Consider the following 18,748-nt stretch of genomic DNA (forward strand, 5'->3'; position numbering starts at 1 on the left):
ATACGAGTATTTCGTTCCTCTGCTGTCTCAGCAGGAGCGGCAGGGGCAAGAGGTTCGTCGGGCAACGTTTCAATTTCTTCCTGAACAGGAGTCACAGCTTTCTTTGGCGGACTGCGGAACATCTTACTGCTTCTGGCGAAGATATTTACAGATGGCTGAATAGAGTTTGCAGGTGAAAACACAGGCACAGGAGCTGAGACTGCACTCGTAGTCACAGTCGCAGGGATACTGAGCCTCTTCACGTTTCCTGTCTTAAGAACTCTGGGTTTCCGGACTTTCTTCACAGGAGTTACTCTGAGAAGTCCACTACGAGTACGAGGACGATCGCTCGCTTCCATCCAGGAAATACCACAAAACTAACTACTGTTCTCTCCGAAAGGCGATAAATTCGTACTTCCCAGGAGCGCCAAGTGTAGTGGTTTGCCCCGGGACTACACTTATCCCATACGAAGGGGGCTTATAATTATGATCATTATTATGTTTCTATTTAGAATCTTACAAAAATAATCGAGAACTGAGTCACCTTTTCCACTTTTATCATCAAAATAACATCAAAATCAGAATTAATAAAAGTAGTCCAAATCATCACAAGGCAACTGATTAGTGAGCATTCCTTCTAATATAGAATTCTATGAAGAAGTACAGAAATACCATCAGCAGCGCTACACTAGAAAAGAAAATAATTAATATTACCCTGCATTTTGCACATTTTCCCAACGATCCAGTACTTTATCAGTATATTCTGATGAGGATTATAGATTTGTAATACGATTCCCGCTAGGCACGAAACTGTCACGGCAATGCGATGCTCTTTCGATGGCCCGGTGGTCATCTGATCGGAAAACGAAAAGTTTGGTCAGCTTTACTTGTCGGACGCCTGCAAGTTAGTAAAATGTTTTCTAACAGCAAAAACACATGCAAGGAAACAAAGCATGCAATGCGGTCGTTCGGTCAGATTTGGTCAGCTCAAAATTGCTCATGTGCTCGTACGACACAGGAATTTCATGGCAGGAATTTCACGCTGATTTTTAAATTTTCGAACATCCAGATATCTCATGCGGAAATCTGCTTACCTAACCGTGTGCAGAAGATTTCAGAGCGATACTATCAAGCTTAAATAGCATTCAATACATTACACAATGTATCATGGGATCTGATAAAAATACATCTGATAAAAAGACCGTACACACAACAGCGTATTACGCGTAACATCATCATCGTCTTGGTTCCGGTTTACATCTAACACTCTGCTTTTGATGGTGTAAATATACCGGTTGCCTACACACATGTGCTCGTTTTTACAGCTCGGCGTGGCTCGTAAGGAATCGAACGTTTTTTCCTATACGGCTGTGGCAAAATAACGGCTCTCGTGCAGGTCCATATACATAGACAGCTCAACCGCGATATGCGCGTATGTTTAAACGCTTGCGATTAACTTAGTTGACACTTTGCTTCGCAGCAGTCTGCGGCCCTTCAGCATTATTATGGCGTTTCTTTGGTTTCTTTGGACGTTAATGCTAAGAGTCCTTTAAGCCTTTCAGTTTTGCTTGTATCCGTCGCTGTCAGGTTAGAGAAACTGACAAGCTGTACACCGTACCCATGCTTGTCCAATAAATAACTCGCTGCTACTTTTCCACTTCTAATAGCATTAAAACATGAACGCGACACCGTTGTACTTTCGCAAGCTGTTTTCGGGTGCCCGCGAAGTTAATTATGGTAACACGGTGCTCGTGCAGCGCGACAACGGGGAATGGTGGCTGGGATATGTACAGGACATTAACGGAGACTATTTCTTCGTGGATTTTGATGCCAGTACCATCAGTGCCCAGTGGATTCATACTAAACATCTCTGGCCACATCATTTTCTTTCCAGCCGGAAAAAGTGTAAGCATTTTTATGGAAACAAAGTCATCCAGGTCGCCCTCCGAAGATCGCCCGGTGAACCACTGGTTTTCCGGTCTGGTACGGTCAATGATTGGGAGAACAATATGTTCTTTATTGTGAACGTGGATAATTGGGAAAAACCTGACGGAAAAAGCCCACAGGCAACGGCGTGCCACATCGTGCATCGCAATTATTTTGTCAAAGATTTTCCACTACCTGATGATGGTGACAGTTTCTACGAGCGAACTACCGGATTCTTGTACAAAAAATATGTGCTCAAGTTTCCTGAGGCTCATTTGTTGCCGGAAGTGGATTTTTTGCCAGCGTTTTTAGGCCCAATTAGCCAGTTAGCGGTTAATCGTAGCCGTGACCCGTGTTGTGCAAACTGTTGCTTCCGAAGGACGGTTCTAATAGATAGAAGCAATTTCGTTTGCCAAAGTTCGCATGGGCAGCTTTATCCCATCGAGCTGGGTTGCCGGGTATTTGTGCAAGTGGGATTCGATTTAGTCACATTTATCTGTGCCGAAATGCAAAGCGACACAGCCGGTCGCATAATGTTCTGGAACGAAGAATCCCTGAGAAATGCATGGGAAAATTATCTCGCTGAAAAGCAAAGGAGTGGCTCCGTTAACGTGGACAGGACACTGCGCAACGCTTCGAATTACGGACAGCAGAACGGTGTGCATGAAACACTGTGAAGATACCGTTTAGCTTAAAATGAGTACTTTGCAGATGTACGGTATTCTAAGTTGAATATTATTCTGCAGATGTGGAAATGTCCATCAGCGACCTGCCGCATCCCATCGTAACATATATCTTGCTAAGTTTGGATATTAATTCTCAGTTACAAGCAAGCCGGTACCTTACTACAGTTGCCTTTAATTTAAAGCAATTAAGTATTGTTTTATGAGTTTCAATGGCTAGTAAGTTGTTTAACTCGGTCGATAATTCCCAGTAGAAGCAGTGCACCAATAACAACAAAAAATATCAGTGAAACTGAAGTTACAATTTTTCTTTTAAAATTAGAAGTATTTAAAAATTCAGTCTGTCTTTAAGATATTCCAGATTACATAACTAAAAATATTAGAAAAATGTATTTTATAATATGGAGCCTGGTTTAATTTTTATCAGGGTATGTGCACTGTGGAGGCTCCTTGCCCAGAAAATAAACGACACCGGGCACATTTTCTTCGATATGTGCACGACATGCACAAGGCGTCCACATGACGAGGAGTCGTACGCAGTGTATACTCGCTATCTCACTTACCAGCTGGTAACCACGCTGGACGCCGTTCTTTCGGGACGCACTCATACCTTAGCGCTGACTACTTCCGGGAATCACGTTCACGCGGCGAATGATGTTCATGCACAGATATGGATGATCAAATCGCTACTGCAAACTAAGGGCCTTTGCCTGTCTGGTATTATTGTGAAAAACTGCCTAAACTGCGATCAGGCGTCTTTCCTGGCCATCAGCCGCAATCCCCGCAGCGGCTACTTCGAGTGTGTTTCGCTGGCGGAGCTGATGACCGTTTGTAAAGATCTGGTGCTGGTCAATTACAACGCAGCGGATGCCATCACTTTATCAGCTCATGAAATACTGTTTTTGGACAGGGCAACGGGTAAGCCCACGTCCGAGACGGCATTTCTGCGCCAGGATATGCTGGAAACTCGGTGCGATGTGTTCATTCCGCTATTACGCTTTCGCTCCACGGAAACGACGGTAGAACAGCGACGGGGGTTTTTGGCAGCAGCCAACGCACACTGTCCGCCCGTTAGTACGCGAGTTTTGGCAAAGGTCACAGCGATGCATGCCCGTTGGGTGCAGACGCTGGCCTATCCCGACCAATGGATCCGCATTCGCACTTTCCTGCGGCTGTAAGCAAAGTAGAAAACTATGTAATAATTATTTTCGTAATTATCTTCTCGCTCCATAGAACAGACCGTTGCAAGTTTTCGGGTAGACGTTCTTTTTATTTTGACCTGGAGTTTTTCTTCGTTTGTTTAATCAGAATTGCATAAATCAACGTTATGCACGGCAAGTTAACAAGTACTTCTACTGATATGCACAGGTATCTGTACAGAAAAACCTGGTATAAGAAACATAAAAATTTATTGTACTGCGAATTTAGTGCCAGTATTCACCAACCATTTCGCTGTATCATCTGCTTAAGCAGTTCTAAACAAATTCTGTAATTAACCAGGTTCAACGAATTTTCCTCGAATGGCCATCCACAGCGTTGGGACGCGATGGATATCCGACAGCTACCCATAGACATTGCCTCGTTGACCAAGGTGACCTTTTTAGCCCTTGATAGGTGTTTCAAAGACTGAATTTTATGAAACGAAACGCGGTCAAACTTCTAGCAATTCCATCTTAAGTTTAATAATCGAAAACTTAAAATGTCTCTGGCGCACGCCATCATTTGCATGGCTCGCCCGCGTTTTTTCCTACCTTTAATTCGGTGGTTTCTGGATGTTTCGTTCAAATCGGCCCAGGCGCTGCGGAGCGCAGGAATTCCGATAATAAAATCATTAAAATGTATGGAATGCCTTTGGCATTCGCCGATTTTGTTCGACAATAGTTGCTTATGTGGCCGCGTCCATTCCTCACATTTTTTCTTTTCAAAGATTACTAATTAATAAAGCACCCGTTTCCTGTCTGCAAAATTAGGAAGAATGTCACCGTTGGCTGATATTACGTAAATGACAGAAGTCAGAAGTTACAAGAAGAACTGAAATAAGTGTAGCGTTGTAGAAATAACGCTACGCATATTTGATAACATTATAGGCAACAGTACGCATATTGATAACATACTGTATTTGATTAGAAGATTATAGAAAGCTCCTAATCTAAAGAAACGAGAAACAGAACGGTTTCGCCAGTCTTTTTCATCTGGCCCAAACATGTTATGTAACATTTTGCATTCCTCATTTTTTGAAGTTAGCTTTTACGCCTGCTCGACCGAAGCTTATTTAAATTTATTATCTCATATGTTACGTGGGGCCTTATGGGCGCCCACGTACCTTCGACGGCGAAACAGCGGCGAACCCGGATTGAAGCTTTAATGCCGAAATCTAACTTGCGCACCGTGGCGCAGCAAACACCAGACTAATGAGATCGGATCCTACAGCCAGCGCAGCTGTGCTGTAGATCCGTCAAAACACCACAGAAATGTGCAGGGTGGAAATCCCCAGAAACAGCGAAACACAACAGCGAATGGCCAATCATGAAGGCGGAGCTATCGGCCTTCACACATATTACAACGGTTTTATCTGTATTTTATTATATCACAATATACCGAATTTTTATTACCTATATTTTTGCATGTTGCAGGCATAAAAAATGCACTCGAACAAACTGTCTGTCAAAAACTGCGAGCCTGTACGCATGAAAAAATTTTGGAAACGCCACAAAACATGCGCTACAAGTCTGGCATTTATCACCTGGCAAACAATTTTGCGTTGCTACAACAGTCGCCTACAATTATCTCCGAACTACCCGTTTGATGGTGAATCAAGCGCGTTTTGCCGGGGCTGTTGGCCGTTGTTAATACGCCGTTCTCCATGGAATGTTTTCTGCTCTCTAACTACAGAGTACAAATAACAGGTTTTCGACAAGTTCTTGATTATAATTATGCTGACAGCCTATAGCTGTGCAAGCTGGAATGGGAAGAAATTTTATGAAATTGAAAAATATTACTTTTTTGGAATACTTTTTCGTTTAGCTGCACAAAATCAAAAAAATACTCAAAGTTTATTCAACTTTCGCTCAATGAGAATTAGCGCAGCCAAAGTATTAAGAATTAAGATGCGTTTTGGACAACCGCCTAGACACTGGACAGCTGTTACGATCCACCCTTTTTCCGCTACCGATCACTTCGGCCGTTTTCATTTCGGCCATGTTCATTTCGGCCAAATTTTCTCGGCCGCCGTTCATTTCGGCCGAGGCTCACTTCGGCCGCAGCCCATTTCGGCTGACGCTTATTTTGGTCTACTTTGGGCAAGAAAACGTTACTTTTGATGTAACTGCAATCAAATGGTACCATAGCTTTTCGAATAACCTAAAAATAACCTAACTCTTACTTAACAATAGCCGAAGAATAACTAAAGAAAACCGAAGAAACCTAAGAATAACCTGAAAACCTAACAAAACTAAAAAATCAATAAGCAAACCTAAGAAACCTAAGAAAACCTAAGAAACCTAAGAAATCTAAGGAAACCTAAGAAACCCAAGAAACCTAAGAAAACCTAAGAAACCTAAGAAACCTGAGAAACCTAAGAAACCTAAAATAATAACCTGGAAAACTTAAAAAACCTGAAAAAACCGAAGCAAAATAGCGAAAATTGGGAAAACTGAAAATGGCCAAATGTCCTGTTGCCGAAATGAGCGGCGGCCAAAATCAGTGCTGGCCGAAGTGAGCCTCGGCCGAAATGAACGTTGGCCGAAGTGATCGGACGCGCCCTTTTTCAGCAACAATCTGTATTTTTATATATGTACGTATGTTACGTACATCACTTACATATTGTATATACGATATTAAATTTTTAACGCCCAATCACCTTTAAAAAAGCTATAGTTTGCTGTCTTCCATTCTTATGACAATTTGAATCTGAGATGTACAGCCAACTGTCTGCTTTGAGTATGGTAAAATTTAACTGATTAGGCAGCCGCAATAAGCCATACCTTAACCTAGTACACGAGTGGCCATCGTAACTCTCAACCGGAATGTTGGTCAGGTGGAACGTGATAGTCAGCCTAAGCGCGACATAAGCGGGTTTATGCGCCTGTAAAACACGCTACCTCGTAAACAATCCGCAGCCCGTAAAACGCGCCCGCACCGGTACAACACGGCAAGCACAGCAGTTCCGGTATCGTTATGCATTTTATGCCTGTAATATAATCTTCATTCCGTGAAGATGCCATGGCAGTAGTATTTAAGGTCTGACCGTGAATATGTATCCGTTACTCATCATATCATACATACGTGTGTCGTAATCGTCGGCATGTTTATCACGTTTTAATGGACTGTGGTTGAGTGCGATGCAGAATGTGGGACGGATATAAGATGGGAATCAGTGATGTATGACACGGTGGCGCGCATCTAACACTTTCTTTATATTGCTTCTTTTTCATCATTTTGCCGGCTGTCTCGTCTGTTTGCACTATTCTGTGGATCTACTGACTACTGATCATCGTGCTTAGTTTATTCACGGAATATGTCGCTTTATCGGTATCGCCATGTTTACGTTCTCTGCGCTACAGTATTCTTCCTTGTTCTCCTGGAACCAAGCGTGAGCATTGAAATAATTGTTTATTTGTGAAACGATAAAGAATATGATTTCTATACAAATTTTAGCAATTTCTTTTCGTAAAAGTTACTATTGTAAAATTAAACGTATATATTTACAGTTATACATGCTGCGATAATTGGTGACCTTTGATAAAAGCTGCCAATTACCAGTTAAGTATTTAAACAAATTTATGAAGCGGATTCAAATTTTTTCAGTATTTTGTCAGCGCCTTTCCCGGTCAATATGAGCAGCTAATACCGTGGGACGCCGTGAAACGAGTGCTTAACGGCAACTCACCGGACGGTTATACTGTGGAGGACGCGGTACACACATACCTGCGCTCGGCGCGTTCCGTGGCGAATCGCCATCGACGAAGCATCGAAGGCGGAAATTGCACCAGCGCCAGCGGGGGCGTTGGTGATACCTGTCTAGCAAGTATGTTGCATTATCAACCAATAATCCTGATGAAAGCACTTTTTACTATTTATTTTTCTTTTATTAAGGAACAGACTAAAAAACTGCTTTTGTACAGTATGTCATTATATGACATATTATATAGTAGAAAAAGCTGCCCCTATAAATTAAATTTAATGTCATATTGATTTTAATTCGAGTTGCTGCAGGATGCTTATTCTTCTACACGGACTATTATTAACCTTGTCAAGTTAAATCAAAAATAAAACCGTAATAATTTTGCAGCACTGGCCTATACGCGCTGTGATGCTCTGCGGTCCATCTGCGTTTGTGATTACCGTGTAGCCAGTAAGTTGCCGGCATGTCGGCGGTAAAACCGTATACGTTTTGCCGATGTGTTATTTTTTGTTACCACGCGTATTACTGTATGAGTACATAATAACAAGTATGGTCACGCCTTGTACAGCCAAAATCCCCATCATTCCCAACTTGTACGCCGTATGTCTGCCTTTGGCGTTCGTCAACCAGACCAGCGGCTTCCAGTGCGTGCCCTCGACGCCGGACCCTTGCGCCTTACAGGTCACCAGCTCGGTGTGTCGCGCCAATCTGCAGACCGGAAAATTCGGATGCACATGCCAGTTCGGCGGTACCTGGCCTAACTGTACACCAAGTAAGACGATGCCCTTAAAGAAAATTTCCACGGTCATTTATTTAAAATGCATAAAAAGGTTTAATTATTACGAAGATTTAAAAAAACCAATCACGGTTTATACTTCTTAATACACTTATTACTAGTATTTAGTATTTACTGATCCAACTTTGTTACAAATTATATTGCTGGTACCAAATTAATTTTGTTTTCTTGACTACTTATACAAATTTTTAAAAGTGCGAAGGCACAGCGCTAGCAATTTTTCACAATGCTAACGATTTTTGTTTATCGACCAAATGAATTTGCTCACCATCAGTATTAACCAGCGCAAGGTAACTGTTAAAAGTGCGTGCTGCAGGCGAAATAAATAACTAATTTAATAATTTTATTATTTGTGGTCAGACTGTCCATTTTATAGGACTGGGCGGCGTCTGCGCCAACACCACTGTGTGCGCCAACCGCATCCCAAACTCGTACTGCGGCTCCGTCAACCAGGCGACGTTAACTGGCACGTGTCAGTGCCCGGTGGCGGGCGTCAACAAGGACCCGGCCAGCGTCCTCACCGGCACCGCCAACACCATTGAAACCGCACAAGCGACGCTGGTGCCCAGCGTGGACGCCAGCCGGTGCCTTCCGGCAGCCTGTCCACCGGCGGACAACAGCGGGGTTGTGGCCAGCGGTATTCTGACGCCCTGCTTCGGTGATGATGGCGCGGCCACCTGCCAGAACACCACCACGGGATGGCAGTGTAACTGCAAATCCACCAGCCGCGGACGCAGTCATACCAACAACGTCGTCGGAATATGTATGTACATTTTGATGGGTTGATCGGAGTGTGATTCTTAATACTTTTCACCGAGCGAAACGAGGTTACGCTGTGTTGCAAGTAACGTGGTGACGGCAGCACAAATCTGTGTGTGCCAATACGAAGAGCGTCGCGTAGTTTAAAGTTCAATTGGCAATAATTTCCAGGGGTTCTAGAAACTCGCTCGTTACAGATACTACGGCTAAGCTACCACCACTGGTAATAACGTTCACGGTGTGCGCGAAACAGTAGCACTGTTCAGCTGGTGTATTACGTTGCAGGTTGCGGTCCAAATCGATTCGCTTGCAACGATTACTCCCGCTGTTTGGACCAGACTCAATTGTGCGATGGTGTCCAGGACTGCAATGTGCGTTTGTAAACCGATCACATCTTTTCTTTGTAAATTTGGCTTTTAAGATTAACAAGGCATAGCTGGATTAGTTGTTTGAGCTAAGGCATTGTTGCTCAGATGTTTTAAACTCTCGCTTACTTGCGATTCCCTTACTATGGGCTACTAAAATTTTGAAGTATTCCATTTCATCAGAATAAATATGACGTGAAATCGATTTTATAGGATTGCTCGGACGAGAAGCAGAGCTGCCAGAATGCGGTGTGGCCGGCGGGATCAGTGTGCGCCATCGGGCAGCCACCACGCAGCAGTGATGGGCGTTTACTTCGCGGTGCCGGACAGGATCTCGATGTGGCTGCTCCGCGGATTGACCGACTGCAGGATGCCGATTCCCGGTTGAAACAAGTAAGTAGAAACAATTAATAACGTTATAATAAAAAACGTATAGGTAAACTGCATGAATTCAATGCTTTTCAGGTATAAATGGCAGCTCTATTGTCGGTCGCGCCACCAAATAAAATCGCTGCCGGCGTGCTCTGTCTTTTGCTGTTACTAATTATTGTTTCGTTGTTTTCTACCTTAGTCAGTTGTGCTGGTTTCTCGTAATGGTGATTAATGCCATATCACGATTTTATTATGAAATAAAATTGATGCGCATACCTTTCCAACATCCTAAGAAGAACTGGCAAAGTGCTTTATGACAAAAATAAAGTAGCAAAGAAAGCAGAAAGCATGAAGCAGGAAGAAACAAAACATGAAGCAAAAAATAAAAAATAAAAACTGCTGTGACATTTGTTCGAAACATTTTCGTTCCATATTTTTTGCTCGGTAAGTCTAACTTGTGAAATATAAGTACTGCTTACGGGTTGAGGAACCGGTGCGCATTACGGTCCAAGGGACGGTCTAATCGACAGCCTAAGCAACCGGAAAAACGTTACTTGTTACTTGGTAACATTCATCATTGTTCCACTGTCCTGCAGCAGAGGAAGATGACGCAAACGACTGCATCATCATTGAGCCGCTGAAACTGCAATTATGGCTTCCCCGTGTTCAACATTTTCGACGAGGTTTCGCAACAGTTTTTGACTTTCTGCGGGTAATGCGACAACTGTCCAGGGCCCGCAAATGGTTGTATCATAAATTTCAATTGATAATACATGATCATCTGCAGCATTTCTGCCGCCAATGACGTAGATCTTTTCCTTAACAACGCAAGCCGAATGATAATAGCGGGGTTGCCGAAGAGGATGGATTTCTTTCCACGTTTTGGTCGTAATATTCAACCGCACGCAACAAGCTGTAACGCTCCAGGGAGCCCATTGTAATGCACCGGCTTCCCTTCGGACCATTCCCCCTATGACGTAGACGTATCCATCAGCTACAGTCATGGCAAACCCTTTCCGCCATTGGGGCAGCTTCGCTAAAATTCCCCATTCGTCGGCCACTGGATCAAAAACTGCGAGCGCAGTTTCATGCAAACGGTCGTAGGCATACAATATCTTATGTCCAAATTCTGCCATTGCCCACACGTGAAACCTGCAAGATATCTTATTATGTTTCATTGGAACCTATATTTGGACAAAGTCGAAATGTTGGCTGATGCTTTATTTCTTGTAAAAGCCATAGGACAACTTTATGCCAAAAATCTTGAGACTGTCAAAAACCTTGAGAATTGTTACGTAATGGTTTTGCTTAAACAAGTCTCAACGTTTGATTGTAGAATTTCGCTTTCCTCTTTTTATCTACAGACAACAAAAAATTAACCGGTGGCCTTAACGTTGAACCAGTTTCAGTTCGACTCGCTCTGGCCGCCATTGTGTGAATGCCAGTATTGGCTATTCTACGATAAGAAAACGAAAAATTAATTTTTGTAGTAGCGAATGTTTTTGTTGCAAAGTGAATACGCGCTAGCCACGATGTTTCGGAATAACTTATGAACAGCAGTGCTCACTGCTCAGCAGATCTCTTCCATCGCTGAAGGCAGACCTTGCAGCGACTGCCGGAAGCAGTTACAAATGCGTACTATCTACTACTAGTATATTTTTCAAGGTAAATTGGTTCAATGGGAAGAGTTGCGTGCCGGTCTGTCAATGAACCAATCGGTGCATTTTTCGGTACCATAAGGAACCGCTGGTCGTGTTCTCACTTTCAAACAGTGCTTTCGCTTTCGACACTCATGAAAAAAAGTCGTTTTTTAAATGAAAGCAGATTTATTATAAAAATTATAGCGCCACATTCGGAACGAAACTTCGTTCTGTTGTACTAATTTGTATCAAAGATAAACTGAATTTCCACTGGGAACCTCGCGTTTGGTACGAGTAATCATGGTAAATTTCTATTTAGCTTGCTTACCATTCGAATGGAGCCTTCCTAAAAAATTTGACTTCGCTGGTAGAAAATCTGTGTGCCATCATTTGAGTTCCTTCTAATATTACACCGTTCATACAGCCAGTCAAAAATGCATAGATCGTATCGTTCACTACAACGGGACGATAAAAACAAATTGAAGTTCCATTATTATATATCCTAGAAATTGACGAACGCCAAGTTCCCTCAGCCACATTCCAGAGATGAAAATCGTGATCGCCGTCATTTGCAGTATCTGTCGTTTGAAATATTATATTATTTCTCTGAATTATTTCTCTGAATGGCATAGTCAACTGGGGAAAAACTGCAGTGACTCGTGAGTTTCCCGGCGCACACAGTTCACGAATTCGTAATTGGGATGTCACTGGATCAAAATGGAGCAGTTGGATGGTATCGTTGTTTGAATGGGCCTTACCGGCAAAAGCGGCTATACAAATCACAGGGAGCTCATGTAGCAGCTCTTCCGCAGATACTCTGCTCTTAGGACTGTGTTTCAAGCAAAGTCGAATACAATCTGCCCAGTGTATTGGTATGCCATCAGGGATAAATGGTGTATATCCATCCATTATTAATGTGGCAAACTGCATGTTAGAAGGACTACTTTTCAGGCCGACCTTTACTCCATCCTTTTCGACTAGCTTTTCGCCAGATTCGCAGCCAGTGGCGCACTCAGCGATCTCCAGTATGATGCACCCCAAGCTCCAGATGTCTGTTTTTCTTCCTGGAGCGCCCGGCTGAACCTGACAGAATTTTGTCATCATTTCTGGCGACATGTACCGTACGGTACCGCGCAACTGCGATATGTCCCCGGAGCAGGTGACACTTTCTTTGCATGTGAACTATGTCATCGAGGTCGCCAATTAGCAACGTCTTATCTCCGTTCGGAAGGTTATTCACAAGAATATTTGCCGGTTTCAAATCTCCGTGTATTATTCCTTGCCGATGTAAAAAATATAACCCAGATGATATGTCTCGACTGTAGCGTTTAACCTCTCCAAATTTATTGACGAAGCTGCCGGTTTTTCGGGATTCGTCCAATAAAGACGCTAAATCACCTAGGAAGCGTTGCGTTTTCAGTTACTCATCAAATTACCTGAATGATCACAATTACTGAATTACCTCCACAGCGCTCCATCAACAACTCCACTGTTGCGCCACTGGAGAACTTTGTGATGCGGATTTGGTAGTACGGTACGAGATTCTCGTGCGATAACTTGGGGAGTTTTCTTAGTCTAACGATTGCTTCTTCCCAACTTTTTGGATTGGTCACAATATCGGAATTCCCATCGAGATGTATGGCTTTAACAGCCACAATATCATCTCCGGTATGCGTGCCGCGCTCCGTAATCTTACCTTCGTAAACAATGCCAAATGTTCCGCTCCCAATAAAGTTAGTGTTGGAATAACTGTACCGGCATTTAATGCCAATGATATCAATTTCGCGGCTATCAGAGACATCTGTTGCCATTTCGGTCAAAATGAGAAAGCAAAATCGGATCGATGTTCTGAAATCACGAGCATATCCATCTGTGCTACATGGGGACTTCCGGTATCACCATAGCAGAACCATCATATTTTATAATTTATCTTTGTTTGATTTACGTGCAACCAGCAAATAATATTTATCCGATGATTGATAACCTTTTTTCGATTAGATATCGCCGAAATGTAAGAAGGGCTTTGCGGCGCATGGATATTGGATACCGTAGAAGTATGCACGCGAAATATACTACCGAGTGGTTATTAACCGCAATATTTGCACCTCAGCTACAATACCACTGAAATGGAAACGGTCAATTAGTGGAATATAAAAGACATCGGGAAGCTTTTCGAGGCGACAACCAGACTAGTTGTATACAGTAGTTTGCATCGACACATCGACCTAGCATGTCGTTGCGCTGCGATGTCGCTGCGATGCACATATTGATGCGGATAAAGTCCTTCTGGATAAGTACTAGGTAGTATCTATTTAGCTTGCATTTCTCATTTAAAGACAGTACGGGTACATAACAAACGGGTACAGGTATAATACGGGTACAGATCAAACACAGTTAATTACAAAAACATAATTTTATTTAACGCTGCCGCTCCATTGTTCTGAGTACGGAAGCAGCGTTTCTTAGTTGATAAGTATTTGATTACTTCTGTTGATTAGATACCGCGATAATGTGAGAACAGCTTTGCACTGATGGATGTGTGTTGTGTTTCAGACGAGCTCAAGTTAACCGAGTACAATTAATTTTCTTTCGTAACCGCTGACCAAAATTCGCAAAATAGAGAAAGCACAGGATCAATGCGTCCTGATCGCAGGCTCAGCTTATTAAATTCAAACATGCATAACAAACAGAAACCGATACGAGGGTAATAATATTATATGGAACAGCAAGGCCAGCTTCAAATAGTTATGTACAATCGAGCTGCGCTTGGGATAGCCGGAACTGGTCACAACAAACAGAAAGCACTGGGAACCACTAGGATAACAGTGGAGCCAGTACTTAGGATTTTATTGTTATCGAATCCTGATTGATAAATTTATCAGCCCAAACATGATGCACGCCCGTTACAAAAACTATCAAATTCAAGTAACAAAGACACAAAAATATCGCAATCCGATATCATCGAGCAATTGAAACGGCTTTTATTGTATCCGTTAATCTGTCAAGGTTGCTACCCATTCTTTGTAACAGGTGTTCCGCTTGTGGCGACAGTTTGACCGTTGACCAGGATTCGTTGCGGGTGGTATCGTAAACTTCTATTGACAGAGCAGGATCACCTGCAGCATTTCGGCCACCGCACACGTATATCTGGTCGTTGACAAGACATGACGAATGTTGGTGCCTCGGTTGCAGGAGAGAGTGGATGTTCTCCCAGGTGCCAGTGCTGATGTTTAAGCGACTGCAGTCCGCAGTCAGCGTTCCTTTCAGCATTTTTCCGCCTAAAAGGTACACGCAGCCGTTTGCGACAACCATACTAAATTCATCCCGTGTTCGCATGAGAGTTGGCAAGGATCTCCATTCATCGGCCATCGGATCGTACAGTTCCAGAGTGGTCTTATGAGAACGGCAGCTGGCATATAATATCATCCTATGAAACCCGACTACGGCCTGCACATCCCGGCTGCAAAGGAAATCATCTTTTAGTTGCTTCGCTTTTTCATCTCAAATTATATTAGTAATTCTTTTATTAGTAATTATATTAGTAATTAGTGCTTTGAAAATTTCGAAACATGACACCAGACCAATGGCATGTTAAAAAATTTCCAGGCCTTGGTGAATGCTGCCCAAAGGATTGGATTCGTGGTCACGATTCGCAAGGTGTGTCTTGCTTCTATGTGCATCGTGCAAGAGCAAATTCTACACGGGTGCAAGCAGAACGGGTAATACTGCCCAAAATGCATACTGCCCAAAATGCACATTAATAACAATATGCTTTCCAGTTCGCTTGCTTACCCGTTAAAAGGAGCTGGCCTCAGCAACTTGACATGGCCATTACACATGTCTTCCGCTACAAACTCATAACCACGAACTCTATTTTCGACAACATCCTCTTGCTGCCGAAAATAATAGAGCATGTCATGCACCACAACAGCCATAAACTTTGCTGCTTTCCATTTTGTGACAAACGAACGCCACATCCCATGAGACACATTCCATAGGCAGTACGTGCTTTCGTCTTCGTTGTTTTTGTCCGTAGTAATAAACATCATTTCGTTGTCTGGGATTGTCAAATGGAAGTTTAGAAATCGTAGTGGCAAATCCACTGGTGGACGGAGTTCAAGAATTCGCATTTTGCTTGTCAGTGGATCAAAACATAATACGTAGAAAATACCCATAGATCTTTTTAATGCTGCCACGACAATGTGGTTTCCATTATCAGTGCGCATCTTAGTGCCAAGTGAAGTGATGTGTACATTAGCGTCAAATGCCCGGAGTTTATGCAGTAACGCTTCCGCAGATGTCCTGCTTTCGGGGTTTTGCCTTAAGCACATTCGAATGCATGCTTCAAGTCGCGACGGTATGTCTTTTCTCACAAATGGCGCATAACCGTCCATTAATTTCGCTGCAAATTCGTTGTTTGACAGCCTATCTGAGGAGTCCATTGCTTCGCCGTTCTTTTCAAGAACCAGTCCACCATCATGGCGGCTTCCACAACATTCAGCAATTTCTAACATTAGGCAGCCCAAGCTCCAGATGTCCGTTTTTCGTCCTGGGCTTTCAGCTTCGGACTGACAAAATTTTTTCAACATTTCTGGTGACATATAGCGCACAGTGCCGCGCAGCTGCGATATGTCTCCAGAACAAGTAACGCTTTCTTGCATATGAACCAAGTCGTCCAAGTCCGCTATCCCCAGCGTCTTGCTGTCGGCAGGCATGTCTTTCACTAAGATGTTTCCAGGCTTTAAATCTCCGTGTATCAGTTTCTGTTGATGTAAGAATTCCAACCCCGCTGCTATGTCTCTACAATAGCCTTCAACCTTTTCGTACGTCACGGAGCGGGTATCGCTTTTCTTTGTTTCTTTCAAGAAACGTGCGAGGTCACCTACAACAAGTTATGGCGAACATTCCGTTAGCTACCATTTCCGCAATCCGCGTTTTTACACCGTTCTGTGCAGCGTCACTTTAGCTTTTTATTTCCGTTCACTGCCTTTACTTTTCTGGGTATCGGAAGACTTACGACATTGCGAGTGCTACGAAGGCAAGAGCACCAAAAGATCAGTGCAGTAAAAACTCAGTTCCAAAATTGTTAAAGCAGTTTTCGGTGGATGGCTTGCGTTGTTTGAAGAATGCGATGTTGCCTACCGGAAATAAAAGCTTCCGGTATAAAAGAAGTTCCGTCAGCTAGTCAGCAAGTCAACCGGAAACTAATAACTGTGTTTTCGCTAATGATAATAACTGCCCTAAATTCCGATCTCGGGATTTGGGAAGTAAGTTTCGTGGTAACTAGAATGGATTTAGGCGCAACTTCTCCTGGATGCCGTAACCGGCCAACATTAAGCGCTTGTCTAACGAGGGCCGCCTTAGTAGTAGGTTTTGAGTGACGAGCCATGGATCAAGTCATTAATGCTCACTTTTCGCGAATTTTGCTATTCCATGTGACCTCGCTGTGTTGTAGTCCACGACTACCACGCGACGCGAACTCTGGCGTGCTGATTCCTTGCCGGGTCTTTACAGCGTAATAAATCGTGTGCTGTGTCCGCAAGCATTTGCAGGGCTTACTGTTGTTCTGTTAAAAAATCTGGCTGGTTTTAGTGCGCTGGCTGAAAGACGGGGTCAGTTGACAATTTGTGGTCAATTGTCCAGTGCCAAAAGTAATGCGCGGAACGAAAGGTAGGGACCGGAAAGGTAGTGGACCGAGTAACAGGTAAGCGCAGTACGTAATAAAATCACTAAAATTTACTGCGTGCAGGCGTTACACGTGATATCAATGAAATTACAAGACAGACAGCAACCCAGTGATAAAATCCACTCACAGCTATAATGCTCCATCATTATCTCCACAGTTGCTCCGCCCAAGGATTTAGTAATTCGGACTTGATGACAGACTGCAAGATTTGAGTGCGCTAGTTTTGGCAGTTTTTGAAGTCTAGCGACTGTTTTTGCCCAGATTTCTTGGTTGGCAATTATTTCCGATCGACTGTTCAAGTGAATTGCTTTAACAGCCACCACATCGTTTCCGATATAATCGCCGGGGTTTGTGACCCTGGCTTTGTAGACAACACCAAATGCCCCCCGGCCTATAAACTCATTGGGAAAGTATTCATACTGGCAACTACTGCCCACTGTTTCGACTTCCTGCACAGCCATTTGGATGGGGTCATAGGATTCCATTTTAATATTAAGGCAGTAGAGCACTACAGAAGCAAATCGAAACTTGGAAATTTATGCTTATGCTTAATTCATGGCAGCAATCACTAAGATGCTACGTAGTGGCCGATTAATTTTGCTTTTTGGTGCACAAATGGATATATGGTATAGTAATTTCAGACCGATAACGCTATCGCACAGAGGGGGCTTATCCACAGTGTCGGCAAATCCTTGTAGCTGTTGTTGGAAAAGCAGGTCTGTATCGAAATCAATCTCTCACATGTATCTAGTGTAAACAGATACCTTGCCGACATAAATTACTGATAAGTTGAGATAATACGAGTAGTATAGTGCAAATAACAGCAACCGCCAGCCAGTAATACATGTATAAACAGATATCCGGTGGCGTCCGGCTTTAGTCAAATACCGATCGCTTCCACTATAATTATATTGTACTTGTGTTTTCAACAATGGTCGCTCAGTTTCCTGATGGTACAGAGATTTTCAATTCTATAGACGTTTTAGGCAAACTTCGGCAGGTTCCAATATCGACGACAACAGCAGTAACCGTCTCATATGTGTATCAGTGAATGGGAGACGGCATTTTGTTATACTTATTCGTTATACATGTATTTAATACGGCGGCAATTGCAGACTAGAAAACTGAAAACCGTTAAGAAGGTGTAAAATGCAAGGGAAATTTCTTTCAGTAAATTGCGCTTGTAAGTTTCATTTTAACGAAGTTTCTCGTTGTGCCGAGACACAGTTGCTCGACAACTTGTCGCTTGAGATGGTATTTTTTACTGTACAGATACCAACTCAGTTCTGGTTTTATCGGACATAAAGATGGAACAACTTTCTCCTGCTAAAAAAATCCATATGGATAGGTACTAGTAGCAGCCAAACAAAAAGGTCAGGCCGCCTATTTCCTTTGTCGTCTGAGCTGTTTAATTAGTGAAAATCTACCTCTATAAATACTGCTAACTGTTTTGTACCGGCACACTGGAACAAAAACGGATCATGTGAAGCAGTTAGACATTCTGATTCTGGTCCTTTGAGATTTATATTGTAGCCGCGCGATAAGTTTGCACCACAGAGTCTGGTATACGTAAATCGCCACACACGCTGCAGCACGTTCTACGTAACGTGTGCGCTGTCCGATCGGAGGCAGGCAGCGC

The 18,748-nt window shown here is 43.1% G+C and overlaps 3 protein-coding genes across 5 annotated transcripts; 2 read left to right on the top strand and 1 right to left on the bottom strand.

The window, feature by feature from the left end:
- Window positions 1-1,266: 1,266 nt before the first annotated feature.
- LOC129592901 (uncharacterized) lies at window positions 1,267-5,449 on the top strand. 2 transcript variants are annotated; one of them, XM_055489047.1, is made up of 5 exons: window positions 1,267-2,562; window positions 2,652-2,742; window positions 3,016-3,762; window positions 4,089-4,179; window positions 5,222-5,449. In XM_055489047.1, the coding sequence occupies exons 1-5, from the start codon at window positions 1,656-1,658 to the stop codon at window positions 5,225-5,227; spliced, it is 1,842 nt and encodes a 613-aa protein (XP_055345022.1). In that variant the 5' UTR covers window positions 1,267-1,655; the 3' UTR covers window positions 5,228-5,449. The 2 variants fall into 2 exon arrangements, with proteins under 2 accessions (XP_055345022.1, XP_055345021.1); XM_055489046.1 differs by lacking the exon at window positions 5,222-5,449 and having other exon boundaries at window positions 4,089-4,464.
- A 1,401-nt stretch (window positions 5,450-6,850) lies between these two features.
- LOC129592886 (neurogenic locus notch homolog protein 1-like) lies at window positions 6,851-10,117 on the top strand. Of its 2 annotated transcripts, none has more exons than XM_055489030.1 (8): window positions 6,851-7,179; window positions 7,406-7,614; window positions 7,879-7,941; window positions 8,060-8,263; window positions 8,664-9,050; window positions 9,332-9,417; window positions 9,625-9,804; window positions 9,877-10,117. In XM_055489030.1, the coding sequence occupies exons 1-8, from the start codon at window positions 7,127-7,129 to the stop codon at window positions 9,880-9,882; spliced, it is 1,188 nt and encodes a 395-aa protein (XP_055345005.1). In that variant the 5' UTR covers window positions 6,851-7,126; the 3' UTR covers window positions 9,883-10,117. The 2 variants fall into 2 exon arrangements, with proteins under 2 accessions (XP_055345005.1, XP_055345004.1); XM_055489029.1 differs by having other exon boundaries at window positions 6,853-7,179; window positions 7,395-7,614; window positions 9,877-10,113.
- Window positions 9,966-17,682, bottom strand: LOC129592931 (uncharacterized). Its single transcript, XM_055489087.1, has 6 exons — window positions 17,237-17,682; window positions 15,216-16,305; window positions 14,384-14,883; window positions 12,886-13,293; window positions 11,752-12,821; window positions 9,966-10,935 (listed from the first exon to the last, which is right to left on the bottom strand). The coding sequence occupies exons 1-5, from the start codon at window positions 17,592-17,594 to the stop codon at window positions 12,436-12,438; spliced, it is 2,742 nt and encodes a 913-aa protein (XP_055345062.1). The 5' UTR covers window positions 17,595-17,682; the 3' UTR covers window positions 9,966-10,935; window positions 11,752-12,435.
- Window positions 17,683-18,748: the final 1,066 nt, after the last annotated feature.

This window comes from Paramacrobiotus metropolitanus, unplaced genomic scaffold (assembly GCF_019649055.1).
Source record: "Paramacrobiotus metropolitanus isolate TYO unplaced genomic scaffold, Prichtersi_v1.0 Parri_scaffold0000057, whole genome shotgun sequence".
Taxonomy (NCBI): Eukaryota; Metazoa; Tardigrada; class Eutardigrada; order Parachela; family Macrobiotidae; genus Paramacrobiotus; species Paramacrobiotus metropolitanus.